The sequence below is a fragment of the Emys orbicularis genome, chromosome 7 (assembly GCF_028017835.1).
Source record: "Emys orbicularis isolate rEmyOrb1 chromosome 7, rEmyOrb1.hap1, whole genome shotgun sequence".
In the NCBI taxonomy this organism is placed as follows: domain Eukaryota; kingdom Metazoa; phylum Chordata; order Testudines; family Emydidae; genus Emys; species Emys orbicularis.
This window is the reverse complement of record NC_088689.1, coordinates 116,396,985-116,411,352: the sequence shown is the minus strand read 5'-3', so window position 1 is coordinate 116,411,352 and position 14,368 is coordinate 116,396,985. Positions and strand designations below refer to the sequence as shown.

Below are 14,368 nucleotides of genomic sequence, written 5' to 3'. Positions count from 1 at the left end.
ATGCTTGGCTTTTCACGCTGGTCTGACCGTTCTTGGGATAGCATTTCTGACTTCATTTGATTGGATTCTTTCTGTAGACAGATCCTGACCAGGATGCATCCAGAAGAGGGTTGCATAATGCTCAGGAGAAGATGGCTTACTCTTTGGTGTCCGTACCTGAAGGAAACGATATCTCCTCTATCTTTGAGCTGGACCCCACCACTTTGCGAGGGGGAGATAGCCTTGTCCCGAGGTATGATGTTAAATGCAACAGGTTCTCGCTTCTTACAGGCTTACAACAGTACCCAGTTTGAGTTGAATATTCTCCTTGGATGTTGTTGCTACTAGAACCACTAGCTGTTGAAAGATAGACACTCTAACATTTATTTTTAAGATTACAGAAAAATTTTTCACTGTTTGTTTCTCTTTCAAGTTAATTAAAGGTATTAATAGTAATAATACCTAACAGTTACATAGCACTTCATCAGTACATCTCCAAGCAGTTTACAAAGGAGATGGCAATATCATTATCCCCACATTACAGCGGGGGAAACTGAGGCAGAGAGTGGAAGTGATTTACCCAAGGTCCTGCAGCTGGCCAGTGCCAGAGCCAGGGATAGAACTCAAGTCTCCTGACTTCATGTTCACATTCTATCTATATTGCTAAAGGGTTAGGTGTGTGAATTCTGCATATTGCTCCTCATACTCAACAGTGTTATTTTTTCTACTAATCAAACATTTTAATGGCGCTATTTATTCACTACATGCATTACAAACTTAGTTCAGACACATTGCGTGCTCCAAAGACCAAGTAATCTGCTTTTTAAAAAAATAATTTGCATTTTGTCTAAACTGATTGATTCTGATCTGGAGAACAATGGACTCCACATGTCCTATTTAGTAAACTAAATTGAGTTCCTTTCAGTGAGTGTCTTGTATGGCTTTCAGCAGTTGTACAGGTGCAGTTATGTGATGGCTAATACTTCCTTTGTAGCCACTCTCTTGCATTGTACTTTGTGTGGTAAATGCAAAGCAGAGATCTAGAGGAAACCAATAGGAGTAAAGCCTTTCTGAAGCCAACACTAGGGATAAAATTATTCCACGATGGTCATCAGTTGTCACAGACATGAAGAACTTAAAAACTTGAACAGTGTCAACTTTTTTCTATAGTTAGGCTTCAGGGTCTCTGTGACTAGGAAGTTTCTTGAGACGGTGTAAAAACTATTGATGTGACTCTACCTTTAGGCATAAAACTTCTAGAGTATGGCTACACTGCAGCTGGGAGGTGTGGTTCCCAGCACAAGCAGGCAGACGCGTGCTAGCTCCTCTTGAGTTAGCACGCTAAAAATAGCAGTGTGGACATTGTGACCCAGGCAGTGGCTTGGGCTAGCCACCTGAGTCCAAACCTGATCCCCCTGGGTCTGAGCTCGGGTGGCTAGCCCACGCTGCTGCCTGGGTCACAATGTCCAAACTGCTGGTATTAGCGTGCTAGCTCAAGAGGCACTCGCACAAGTCTGCCTACCCCTGCTGGGAATCACACCGCCGAGCTGCGGTGTAGGCATACCTTTCAAGTTTGTGTGAGTGTGATCGGTGTCGGTCCACCTACCCGCTAGGGGGCGGTGGGGAGCTACGAGGTCACTGGCTGGCCTGGGTCACATCTCCGCCAGCGGGGAATTAGCAGCGGGAAGGCCGCCAGCCAGAGTCAGTAGCGCGCCCCTCAGGCAGGGGAGCGCCGGCAAAGGTCAGTAGCGCGCCCCTCAGGCAGGGGAGCGCCGGCAAAGGTCAGTAGCGCGCCCCTCAGGCAGGGGAGCGCCGGCACGGGTCCCGGCGTGGCTCGGCCGGGTAGGGGAACGCAGGCCCACCCTACACCACTGCGTTCCAGCCCAGGGCCCTGACAGCGGCAGGACGAAGGTCCCGCCACTGGATCAGCGGGGTCCTTCCGCAATACAGACTCACCACTGTGCAGCTTTGTCCCTGGGCTACTTCCTACCCGATTGCTCGTCCGAATCCCTCTGGTCCCGTCAGCGCGTCGGGGTAGTCCGCTGTTGGCAGCTCCAGCTCCCCCTCAGGCTCAGGCTCCTCCAGCTCCTCCCGGTCCTTGGCTGCTGGCAGCTCCAGCTCCCCCTCCGGCTCCTCCAGTTCCTCTGGATACTCGGCAGCGGGCAGTCCTGGCAGCCCCAGTCCGTCCTCCAGGTGAGGTTTCCACTGGTCCAGGGCCTCCCCTGGCGTGGCAGCAGGGTCTGAAGGGAGCAGCCCGCGGTCTGCGTCTGCCTCCCTCCCTGGTGCTGCTCTAACTGAGCTAAGGGCCCCGCCCTTTATACTTCCTGTTCCACCCCTCCCCTTCCGGGGGGTGGAGCGAGCTTGGGCTGGCCCCGCCCACTCAGGCTGAGAGAAAGGCCCTTTACCCTCAGGTTCGGAGGGCAGCCACCCTGGCTCCCTACAGTGAGGAAACTTGAACTTGTTTGTTTTACTGCAAATTATCGCAGAATATTAGTGTTAGTCACTAAAAGTGAGCCACCTTAACAGAGCGTGAATTTTAAGTAACATTTTTGTGGCTAAGCTGAAATTCCAGCTCCAAAACAAAGGGAACAAAAAAACTGTTCATGTGTAGTTGTGATTACATGGGTGCTGTGCATGCTTCCTACACACACAAATCAATGCTAGGCTAGCTTAATTCTTCCTGGTTTGCCCTGCTGTTCTAGTTCTTAGTCTGTCAGTAGATTGGCATGATGCCCCTGGTTGTGGTTTTTGATCTGAGCTGTGGATTAGGTTGAGGCCACCAAATTTATGGAAACTTTTGACCTAGCAGAAATTTAAACCAATGTCTTCTGAAGTAAAAGAACTGCTGACTGTCCTCTAGTCTTTGCTGCTTCATACTATTAAATAAATATATTGGGCATAGAGAGTGTGTGTGTGTGTGTGTGTGTGTGTGTGTGTGTGTGTGTGTGTGTGTGTGTGAGGTAAGTGTACCCTGTGTGGCTACTTTTTTTTTTTTTTTTATGGGAACAATTTCTTATTGTAACAAAGACTTTGCTAATTTACTTTCTGTGACACTTGAGCAGGTTATAGATTGTGCATGGTAAGTAGTCAAATGGTTTTCAAAGAATAAGTACTGCTTTCGGGTAGCTTTTCCTTCCCATTTATGCACAGGAATTGTTAGAAGTTGAGCTGCAGTGTGTTGATATAGATGCACTTTGGAGTTGAGTTCACAATATAGAAAAAACTGAAGAGTTTTAACCTGTGTTGCTACTTTGAAAAGCTTTATTCTAGTTATGGGACACCCTATTTCTAGCAGAAAATAATCTGCCTCCTATTGGTCTTTCCTAGGGTGACCAGATGTCCCGATATTGAGCAGTTTGTCCCGCATCCTGACTGAAGTACGGTCAGGACGCCATTTGTCCTGATACTTTGTTTCGGGCGCGGCGGCCCGTTTGTTTTTTTTCCTTAGGCGGCGGTGAGAGGCAGGGGGAGCACCTTTTCAGTTGTTACTCACCCGGCACGTCCGTGTCTTTGGCGGTATTTTGGCGGCGGGTCCTTCAGTCGCTGACTATCTTCGGCGGCGGGTACTTCTTTCTTTGGCAGCAAGATTTATTACCCGCCGCCGAAGACCGTCAGTGACTGAAGGACTCGCCGCTGGAGTGCCGACGACGACCCGGACGCGGTGAGTATAACAATTGAAAAGGCGCTCCCCCCTGCGGCGGTCCCGATATTTTGAAGTTATCATCTGGTCACCCTAGTCTTTCCTGCCAACAACTTGAAAGTTGTACACACCTAGGATAACTGGTCAATTACATGTCTTGGAAACTGTCTCATTGTTACAATTATTGACTGTGTTGTAGGAACTCCTATGTCAGGCTTAGACACCTGTGTACTAACACCTGGGTTCATAGCACCAATATCCCAATTGATAAAGAAGAAGAGAAACCTGTGATGCTTAAAGTAAGTCCCCTAACTTTTAACAAATCCATCCTTTGTCTTCTGTGTTTTCCTAAAAATACTTGCAATATTAAAAATCCTGAGTCCTTGAGGCTTATTGTTCTATGTTAGTCAAATAACAGTGCAATATTAACGAAGACTACCTGTACAGAGTATTGTAACGAAAAAATTAAGCACTAACATTAGTTGAGTAATTGGGATTTTTAGTTTTCTATATAATGTAATCATCAGGAGCAGCATGTCTTTTGGGTGTTTGTGGCAATGTTTTTGCAGTCTCATCTGGTTTGTGACTGCAAAAGTCTTGAGAATTGGAGAACTCTAGATTTGCATTGAAGTGTTTTGTTCTTAAACTTCATATTCTATCAAAAAAACTTGTACTGCTGTTTCTAATCTCAACTGTTGTTAGGACTGTGGTTTTTCATGTCTTAATATTACCGAGTTACTTTACTGCTGCTTTGCCCCTTTGTGTCTTGGTGTGATACTAAAATTACCTTGGGTTTTAGATTGGTACCTCTCCAGTAAAAGAGGACAAAGAAGCTTTTGCTATAGTACCAGTTTCTCCTGCAGAAGTTCGGGACTTGGACTTTGCCAACGATGCAAGCAAAGTGTTGGGTTCCATTGCTGGCAAGTTGGAAAAGGGAACGATCACCCAGAACGAAAGAAGGTAGGGGACTCAAGAAGCAAGCCTTTTGTAGTGATAGGGCTGCTGCCTTTACTCATGTAAATCTGTGATGATCCCTATTCTGAAGTTAGTTTCTTCTTCCCCTTGTATTTGAAAGAACAAAGAGGGTCTCAGGAAATACAGACCAGTCAGCCTAACTTCGATAACTGGAAAGAGAGTGGAACAAATTATTAAAAATCATGTTGTAAGCATATGGATGATGATGGAATTATAAGGAATAGCTAGCATGGATTTGTCAGGAACAAATCTTTGACAGGGTTATTGGCCTAGTGGATGGAGGGAAGCAGTAGATGTGATCTAAGTCTTTTGACACAGTCCCACATGGCAGTCTCATAAGCAAACTATGGAGATGTGGTCTAGATGAAATTACTATAAGGTGGCTTTACAGCTGGTTGAAAGACCGTACTCGAAGAGTAGTTATCTACTACTAATTACTTACTGGAGAACTCTGCTTCCCCCGCATGCCATCACAGTGGGTATGAACATAGACTTGTGGGGAGCATCACCAGTGAATCCAGGCACAATATAGATCACATGGACCAAAACCCCTGCATTTAGAAAGCAGTGGACCCCATCCATGGCTGTTCATTATACCCTGAAAACTGTCAAACTGGGAGGGTGTGTCTAGTAGGGTCCCCTAGGGATCAGTCCTGGGTCCGATGCCTTTCAGTATTTTCATTATAACATTTGCAGGTGACACCAAACTGGGAGGGGTTGCAAGAACTTTGGAAAACAGGCTTAGCATTCAAAACGCCCTTGACAAATTGGAGAATTGGTCTGAATTCAACAAGATGAAATTCAATAGCCTAGTGCAAAGTACTTCGCTCAGGGAAGAAAAATCAAATGTACACCTACAAAATAGGGAATAACTGACTAGATGGTAGTACTGCTGAAAAGGATCTGGGGTTATAGTGAATTATAAATTGAATGAGTCAACAATGTGAAACAGTTGTGGAAAAGGCTAATATCATTCTGGGGTTTATTAACAGTGTCGTATGTAAGAAATGGGAGGTTATTGTCCTGCTCTACTCAGCACTAGTGAGGCCTCAGCTGGATTACTGTGTCCAATTCTGGGGGCCACATTTTAGGAAATATGTGGACAAATTGGAGATAGTCCAGAAGAGAACCAAAAAAAAAAAAAAAAAAGAAAGAAAGAAAGAGGTTTAGAAAATGTGACTTTGAAGGAAAGGTAAAAAAGCTGGGTATGTTTAGTCTTGAGAAGAGAAGACTGAGGGGGGAACTTGATAATACTCTGCAAATAAATTAAGGGCTGTTATAAAGAGAACAGTGATCAGTCCACTGAAGGTAGGTTAAGAAGTAATGAACTTAATCTGCAGCAAGGGAGATTTAGGTTAGATATTAGAAAAACTTTCCAGCTATAGGGGTAGTTACACTCTGGAATAGGCTTCCAAGGGAGGTTATGGAAACCTCATCATTGTAGCTTTTTAAAAAGAGGTTGGACAAACATCTGTCAGGGAGATCTAGGTTTACATGGTACTGGTGCAGTTCGGGGGGCTGGATTTGATGATTGATTTCCACCTTACATTTCTATGATTCTGTGATATCAGAGGATCTTGATCTGTGTTCGCTGGAGCCCTCCTTGATTTTTTTTTTTCAGAATTGAGAGTGTAGGAACTAGACCATAGACCTCAACTGTATTCAAGGTCTTAGAACAAATTTTGAAAGAGAGAGCAGTGAAGGACATAGAGGTAAACAGTAATTGTGATAAAATACAATGTGATTTTACAAAAGGTAGATCGAGTAAGACCTACCTGGTCTATTTCTTTGAGAAGATAACCAATTATCTAGATAAATGAAATGCAGTTGAGCTAATCTACCTGGATTTCAGTAAAGCATTTGATACAGTTTCACATGGTTTCAGAGTAGCAGCCGTGTTAGTCTGTATCCGCAAAAAGAACAGGAGTACTTGTGGCACCTTAGAGACTAACAAATTTATTTGAGCATAAGCTTTCGTGGGCTACAGCCCACTACATGCATCCTATGAAGTGGGCTGTAGCCCACGAAAGCTTATGCTCAAATAAATTTGTTAGTCTCTAAGGTGCCACAAGTACTCCTGTTCTTTTTGTAGTTTCACTTAGGAAATTATTAGTTAAATTGGAGAAGATGGGGATTAATATGAGGATTAAAAGGTCGATAAGGATCTGGTTAAAAGGGAGACTACAGTGAGTCATGCTGAAAGGTAAACTATCAGGCTGGAGTGATTTTACTAGTGGAGTTCCTCAAGGATCAATTCTGGGACCAATCTTCTCTAACATTTTCAGTAATGACCTTAGCACGCTCTCACTTTCTGTGCCAATAAAATTTGCAGTTGACGCAAAGTTGGTATGTATTGCAAAGACAGAGGAGAACCAGAATATCATATGAGAAGATTTGGATTACCTTGAAAACTGGAGTAATAGAAATGGGATGAAATTTAATAGTTATGCATTTAGAGACTAACAAGAATTTTCACTATAAACTGGGTACTTACCATTTTGAAGTGACAGAGGAGGAGAAAGATCTGGGTGTATTTCTCGATCACAGGATGACTTTAAGAGTTACCAATGTGATGTGACCGTGGAAAAAAGCTAATATAATCCTAGGATGCATCAGGTGAGGTATTTCCAGTAGAGCTAAGAAAGTGTTGTTACCATTATACAAGGCACTGGTGAGACCTCATCTGTAATACTGTGTGCAATTCTGATCTTCCATGTATGTTTAAGAAAGATGAATTCAAAATGGAACAGGGAGTGAGAAGGGCTACTTGGATGATCAGAGGAATGGAGAACCAACTTAAGGACCTTGGCTTGTATAGCCTAACAAAGCAAAGGTTGAGGGGAGATATGATTGCTCTCCACAAGTACATCAGAAATATAAGCGCCAGGGAGGGAGAGAAGTTACTTAATTTAAGGGCCAATGTTGGCACAAGCACAAATGGATATAAACTGGCCATCAGTACATTTAGATCTGAAATTAGACAAAGGTTTCTAATCATTGAGTGAAGTTCCGGAACAGCCTTTCAAGGGGAGTAGTGTGTGTGGGGGAAACCTAACTTCTTTCAAGTCTGAGCTTGATAAGTTTATTAAAGGGGGATGTATGATGAGACTGCCTACAATGGTAGGGTTACCATATTTAAAAAATAAAAAAGAGGACACTCCACGGGCCCTGGCCCCGCCCCTTTCCCACCCCCGGCCCTGCCCCAACTCCGCCCTTTCCCCGCCCCTTCCCCAAAGTCCCCGCCCTAACTCCCCCTCCTCCCTCCCAGCCACGCGAAAAGGGCTGCCCGAGCGCTACCGGCTTTACGGTTTGCCAGGCAGCCTCCACACCCTGCGCCCCCGACCGGCGCTTCCCCAGCGCAGCTGGAGCCCGGGAGGGGAAGCGCCCAGCCGGGGGCGCAGGGTCTGGAGGCTGCCCGGCAAACCATGAAGCCGGTAGCGCTCGGACCCCAGCCGCCGGCCGGGCACTTCCCCTCCCCGGCTCCAGCTGCTCTGCTCCTCCCCGGACTCAGACTTCGGCTCTGTTTAAGAGCCAAGCTGCCCGAGCCAGCGCTACTGGCTTCGGGCAGCCCCCGTGCCTCCGGACCCCGAGCCGCCGGCCGGGCACTTCCCTTCCCGGGCTCCAGCTGCTCTGCTCCGGCGGCGCAGGGTCCGGAGGCAAGGGGGCTGCCTGAAGCCGGTAGCGCTGGCTCGGGCAGCTTGGCTCTTAAACAGAGCCGAAGTCTGAGTCTGGGGAGGAGCAGAGCAGCTGGAGCCGGGGAGGGGAAGTGCCCGGCCGGCGGCTGGGGTCCGGAGGCATGGGGGCTGCCCGAAGCCGGTAGCGCTGGCTCGGGCAGCTTGGCTCTTAAACAGAGCCAAAGTCTGAATCAGGGGAGGAGCAGAGCAGCCGCGGGAGAGGAAGTGCCCGGCCGGTATTTTTCCCGGACATGTTCGGCTTTTTGGCAATTCCCCCCCGGACGGGGGTTTGATTGCCGAAAAGCCGGACATGTCCGGGGAAAAACCGGACGTATGGTAACCCTATACAATGGCATATGGCCCATGTGCAACTGCTAATTTGAAATATCCCCAGCAGCTGGACATGGGACACTAGAGGGGGAGGATTTTTTCCCAGGTGTCTGGCATGTTCAGGGTCTAACTTGATGTGCTATATTTGGGGTCAGGAAGGAATTTTCACCCAGGCCAGATTGGCAGAGAGACTGGGTTTTTTTCACCTTTCTCTGCACGATGGGGGATGGGTCACGTGCTGGTTTAAACTAGAGTAAATGGTGGATTCTCTGTAACTTAGTCTTTAAATAAAGATTTAACTCAGCCAGATGTTATGGGCCTACTAAAGGAATGAGTGGGTGAGGTTCTGTGGCCTGCGAAGTGCAGGAGGTCAGACTAGAGATGATCATTATGGTCCCTTCTGGCCTTAAAATCTATGAATCTGTATTCATTGCAGGGCTGGGAGGAATTGTCCATAGCGTGCCTATATTGAAACAGTCTGGAAAATGAACGTGGGAACATCTAATCTAACTTGCTTCAAGGGCTGAACACATGTCTTCTTGCAACCCCCTCCACCCCCTGCAATGTCTGTAGAATTTGTGATTACATGTAATGAATGCATGCAGCCTGGTACATAGAACTAAGGACCTTAAGCTTCCAAAATGTAGGCCTCTATTTGAGTTAAGAGGCTCTCCATCTGTTTATCTGACCGTACAATCATAGAATAGCAGGGTTGGAAGGGACCTCAGGAGGTCATCTAGTCCAACCCCCTGCTCAAAGCAGGACCAATCCCCAACTAAATCCCCAAATGGCCCCCTCAAGGATTGAATTCACAACCCTGGGTTTAGCAGGCCAATGCTCAAACCACTGAGTTATCCCTACACAATAGCCAGTGTATGGGGTACTAAAGATATGGCATTTCCATTTCCTCTGTAATGTGGCTATTTAACAATAAATCTACATCAACCAGGAAAACTAGTTTCCAGTTAGCTGTTGATCCATTCCCATATGCTCTTATCTCTGGGTTATCTCCTTCTTAAAATAACATTTGAAACATTGCAGTCTTTAATTCTTTTCACAACTGACGGTTCCGATTCTGTGTTAACACTTTTGGTTTTTATATAGGTCTGTTACCAAGCTGCTGGAGGATTTGGTTTATTTTGTTACCGGTGGAACTAATTCTGGGCAAGATGTGCTTGAAGTGGTATTTTCTAAACCAAATCGTGAGCGGCAAAAGCTGATGAGAGAGCAAAATATCCTAAAGCAGGTAAGAGAGTTTTTATCATGTGACAGAGATTCTGAGGAGAGAGTAGGTACTCAGAATACAGAACAGTACAAGTTAGTTGGGATAAGGCAACTTCTGCCTCACTAGCTTTCAGCAATCTTCTGGCAGTGTAGGTGAGTGTAAAACTATGGGTGTCCCATTGCTGGAAGATACCACAAGAGGAAGAATCAATGGATACAAGGAAAAGCGTCTAGGGTTGGACATAAGTGATCAGCCGCATCCTCTTCAGAGAGAGCTCCTTTGTCCAGACTGTGCAGCTATAAGCTTTATGGAAGTTCATGTGGGAGAAACTGACGGCCTTCAGAATTGACATGTGGCTGTGGTGGTGTAGACAAGATTTAAACTACGCTCTGGTTCTGACAAGACAGAGGCCATAAAGTAGCAACAAGGGGCCGTGGGCATGTGTAGGTATACCCACTCACCTTCATTAAGCTTAGGTAGCATGTCTCAATCTTTATCTTCTAAAATAACCCCATAGATTTTCAAGCTGTTACAAGCACCATTTACAGACTGTGGAGATGGGCCAATGTTGAGGCTGGAGGAACTTGGGGACCAGCGTCATGCTCCTTTCAGACACATTTGCCGGCTCTGCTACAGGGTGCTGAGGCACTCGCAGCAAGATTACAGAAAGAATCAGGTTAGTTATGTGTTAGAACCTGTCTAAAAAGCTGGTGGTGTGGGTGTATGTGTTCGTTCATCCAAGATTGGGTACAGTTTAAGTAGCGTCATTACTTACAGGAATTTATGATTCATTGTTATTAACTCTGTCTAATACAGGGGAAGACTGAGAATTTCGTTGTTCTTTAATTTACATTTTGAAGGCACATTGAGACTTCAATACATTCTACAACTTTTACCATCACTATCAAGCGGTTTAAAACCAAGTCTTATCAATGTTCTGAGAGTTTGAGCAGAGAAAAGGAGATAGGGCTGGGCGTGTCCTACGCAGTAGCTGTGCAGACATAAAAACTGTCCACTGCTGTTCTACGTTATGTTTTTTCCCTGCTTTTCAGTGTGGTCCTAAATCATAGAAACAATAGAACCTAACCAAGCTGTTTCTTTAGGATACTGATATAAACAGCTAACTATTTTTCCTTTTAAATTTCAAGTGAGATTAGAATACCTTTTCCTTCTTCTTTCTCAGGAATACATAGCCAAGCAGTTCGGCTTCATGCAGAAACAAATTGGTTATGACGTTTTGGCGGAAGATACTATTACAGCGTTGCTTCATAACAATCGCAAACTGCTGGAGAAGCACATTACGGCTGCTGAGATTGATACTTTTGTTAGTCTTGTGAGGAAAAACAGGGAGCCCAGGTAAAACGGATTGGTATTGGGACTTAGTTACCTTTTTCTCTTATTCATAATCTGAGAGATCTGTATCAGCCAACTTGTTTCTGTATTTAGGAAGCATGTTTAATCCACTCTTGCCTCTGAGCCAGACCATGACTTTCCACCAAGGCAATGGCCTCGCTTGCTTTGCAACGTAACTTGGTTGTCCAAATGTTTTTCTCTTTATAAAATGTAGAATGAGTCAACTGAAGAATCGTGACAGGGATTTAATGTGGTCTGTCTTTTTATTTCCAAATAGGTTTTTGGATTATCTCTCAGATTTGTGTGTTTCCATGAACAAGTCTATTCCGGTGACACAGGAACTGATTTGTAAAGCTGTGTTGAATCCAGCCAATGCAGACATACTCATTGAGACGAAGTAAGCTGAGACTTATTTATGAATAGCTTTCTAGTTGGTGTATAAGGAAGGTGGATCAGAGCGTTGAGAACACTAGCCTCAAGACTACAGAGAGTACCAAACTTAGAATGTGTGAGGGCCTTTCTAAATACATGATAGATGAGTGTTGGAGGCACCAAAATGACTGCCACATCGATTCCTAGCCCTATGTACTCTAGACATCTTTCAGATATTTAACATTTTCATCAGGTAGCTTGATAACTCTGAGAGAAGCTGCAGTCTTATGTAACATGTTTTAAGTCTTGAACCATTTTAAACTAAAGATGCTAAAATGCTCTCTCATCTGAGCTGGATAAGCAGATATTCTGGGATTTGCTATGTAGCAGACTTGTATAAGATGGTGTTCCAGGTCCCATGAGCCTGGTTGTTCTCCTGGCCCTTAGGTTTACCATGGTAGATTGAGTGCAGTCAGCAGCGCCTTTAGGAACTTAGAGCGCTCTGAAAAATGAAAAACTCTTCCCATGAAAACTTTCACATTTTTGAATAAAAAAAATGGTGCTGAACTGCAACAAAACATTGAAAGCATAACATTCTTCCTCAGGAAAGCTTTTTAAGAACAATTTCCTTTCAGGGGAATTGCAATGGAATTTTTTTGGCTTCCCTGCTGTCCACCCAGAAAGCTCTTGTTAACTTCACAAATGAAATTAAAAAAGCCTTCTATCCTGGCTGTTTAATTCTCTGCTTGCAGCTCTAGGAGCCAGTCAGGAAGAGAGCCTGCCTCCTGTTGCAGCTCTAGGAGCCAGTCAGGAAGAGAGCCTGCCTCCTGTTGCAGATCTAGGAGCTGGAGATGCAGAGAGCCCAGACATTCAGCTCCCCATTTCCCCCCCTCCATCTCCAGGTGGCAGGGAGGAAGAGCATCCTGGTGCTCAGCCTTAGAAGTCCTCCAGGAAAGGTTTTGTCTATTTCACATAGGGAATGTGAAATTGACACGAGCCTGTCAAGTGGGGAGCGGCCATTTTGATTTTCCTCAGGAAAAATCAGATTTTTGGCACCCAAAAAAAGGAGAGAGAGAGAGAGAGAGAAATTTCTCACAGGAAATTTCAGTTTTGTGAAAAGGGCATTTTTAATCAGAAGAATCACTCTGATGAGAAATTGTCAACCAGCTCTCTGACCGCTGTGCACATGCCCACAGCAGTGCAAAAGCTGGTATTTTTATAGTCGCCTATTCCACCTCGGGTCAAAATTTCAGTTTTCATCTCTTGGGAACAACCAAACGATGCATGTGTATCCATAACAGGCACCAACTTCCAACTAGCTTCAATAAAGCTGGGTTTACTTGGCACGTGGAATTGAGAGAAGGTTAATATTGAAAAAAGAGGTCAAGAAGAGTAAAACATGTCTTTGCTAAATAATAAATGAAATCTAGGTAAACAGGAAAGACCTTGCAGGCGCTATTTCTAGGTTTGACAAGATTAAAAATCTTGTTTCTTAATGTTCGTCTCTCTACCAGAACTCTGCCAGGTTTCAGTGTCTCTTGCTGATCTGTTTAATTTGTGCCTCTTGCTTATGTAGTTAGTGACCTTTCTTTTGGCCAGATGCTAAGAACCTTGATTACCATTTTAGGTATGAGGTCATTCTTCTAACTTAATTATGTTTTTGACACCCAAAGAGAATGAAGTTCTGTTCCATTTTCCATTTGTGGGATATTGAATAGATCAAAGTTTACTTGCTCAATCAAAGAGTTTGGGTGAATACATAAATTGATTGATCCTAGATGTTTTTTGAATCAATGCTTCCTACATAGAAGTCTTTTTGGACATTAATTTGTCTTGCCCTAGGTGATACCCTTGTTTCTTCAACCACGTAGATAGCCACAAAATTTAATTCCCTTTTATAACCAATCAAAAATATACCATATGTCTATGTGGATTACTGTTCACATTGGATATTCAGTGCTTAGCTCTAACTAGGTTTTAATACCATGCTCATAACAATAGTATCTGAACACCTAAGGTCATCATGTAGTATAAGGAAATGTCTCTTCTATTTTTCCTACATTATTTGGGATTTTTTGTGTGGACATGTTGAGAGAGAGAGAAAAAAACAAAAAACAAAACTATGTATAGTACCATGAATGCAAGTCTCCTGAGTGACTATGCAAATCACTGTTACTATACCCCTGTGCAACTCAGCAGTTGTCCTAAAACAAAATATTTTAAGATATCATGGACTGCATTATTTTGTTGTTTAATCCCTTTCTTTCTGCCAGGTTGGTTCTTTCTCGGTTTGAGTTTGAAGAGGTATCAAGTGGAGAAAACACCTTGGAGGTTGGAGAAGATGAGGAAGAAGTTTGGCTATTCTGGCGAGACAGCAACAAGGAAATCCGCAGTAAGAGTGTCAGAGAGTTGGCTCAGGATGCTAAGGAAGGGCAGAAGGAAGATCGGGATATACTCAGCTATTACAGGTTAACACCGTGTGCAGTAGTTGGTTTTGATAGGGTAATAAGAACTGGATGGGTGAAGGCCTTTTCAGTATAATAATCAGTTAATTAGTGCCAAATAAAGACTCAGAACACTAGACTCAGTACCCAATAGAAAATGGTGTAAAGCTTTCTGTACATGGTAAATGCACTAGAAGCACAAAGTTGTGTTTTGATGTCAGATAGAAGTCAAGTAATCAATGTGAGCACAATGAGAAAATGTAAGCGTAAATACAGAATAAGGTGGGGTTCAAAGTGTGTAAGAGTTTGGTAGCATTTATATGCGAGGTAGCATATATCTGTGGTGAGTCTTCTCCTGACGGAGATGCTCATGAGT

General features: G+C 44.3%; 1 protein-coding gene across 1 annotated transcript in view; it reads left to right on the top strand.

Moving 5' to 3' along the window:
* The window catches only part of ITPR1 (inositol 1,4,5-trisphosphate receptor type 1), a 249,083-nt gene that overhangs the window by 97,285 nt on the left and 137,430 nt on the right, over positions 1-14,368 (top strand). The window contains exons 12-19 of the mRNA XM_065407748.1: positions 78-232; positions 3,819-3,918; positions 4,419-4,579; positions 9,703-9,844; positions 10,341-10,499; positions 11,007-11,179; positions 11,454-11,573; positions 13,822-14,016. Coding sequence (XP_065263820.1) covers positions 78-232; positions 3,819-3,918; positions 4,419-4,579; positions 9,703-9,844; positions 10,341-10,499; positions 11,007-11,179; positions 11,454-11,573; positions 13,822-14,016 — 1,205 coding nt within the window. The remainder of the gene's footprint in view (positions 1-77; positions 233-3,818; positions 3,919-4,418; positions 4,580-9,702; positions 9,845-10,340; positions 10,500-11,006; positions 11,180-11,453; positions 11,574-13,821; positions 14,017-14,368) is intronic.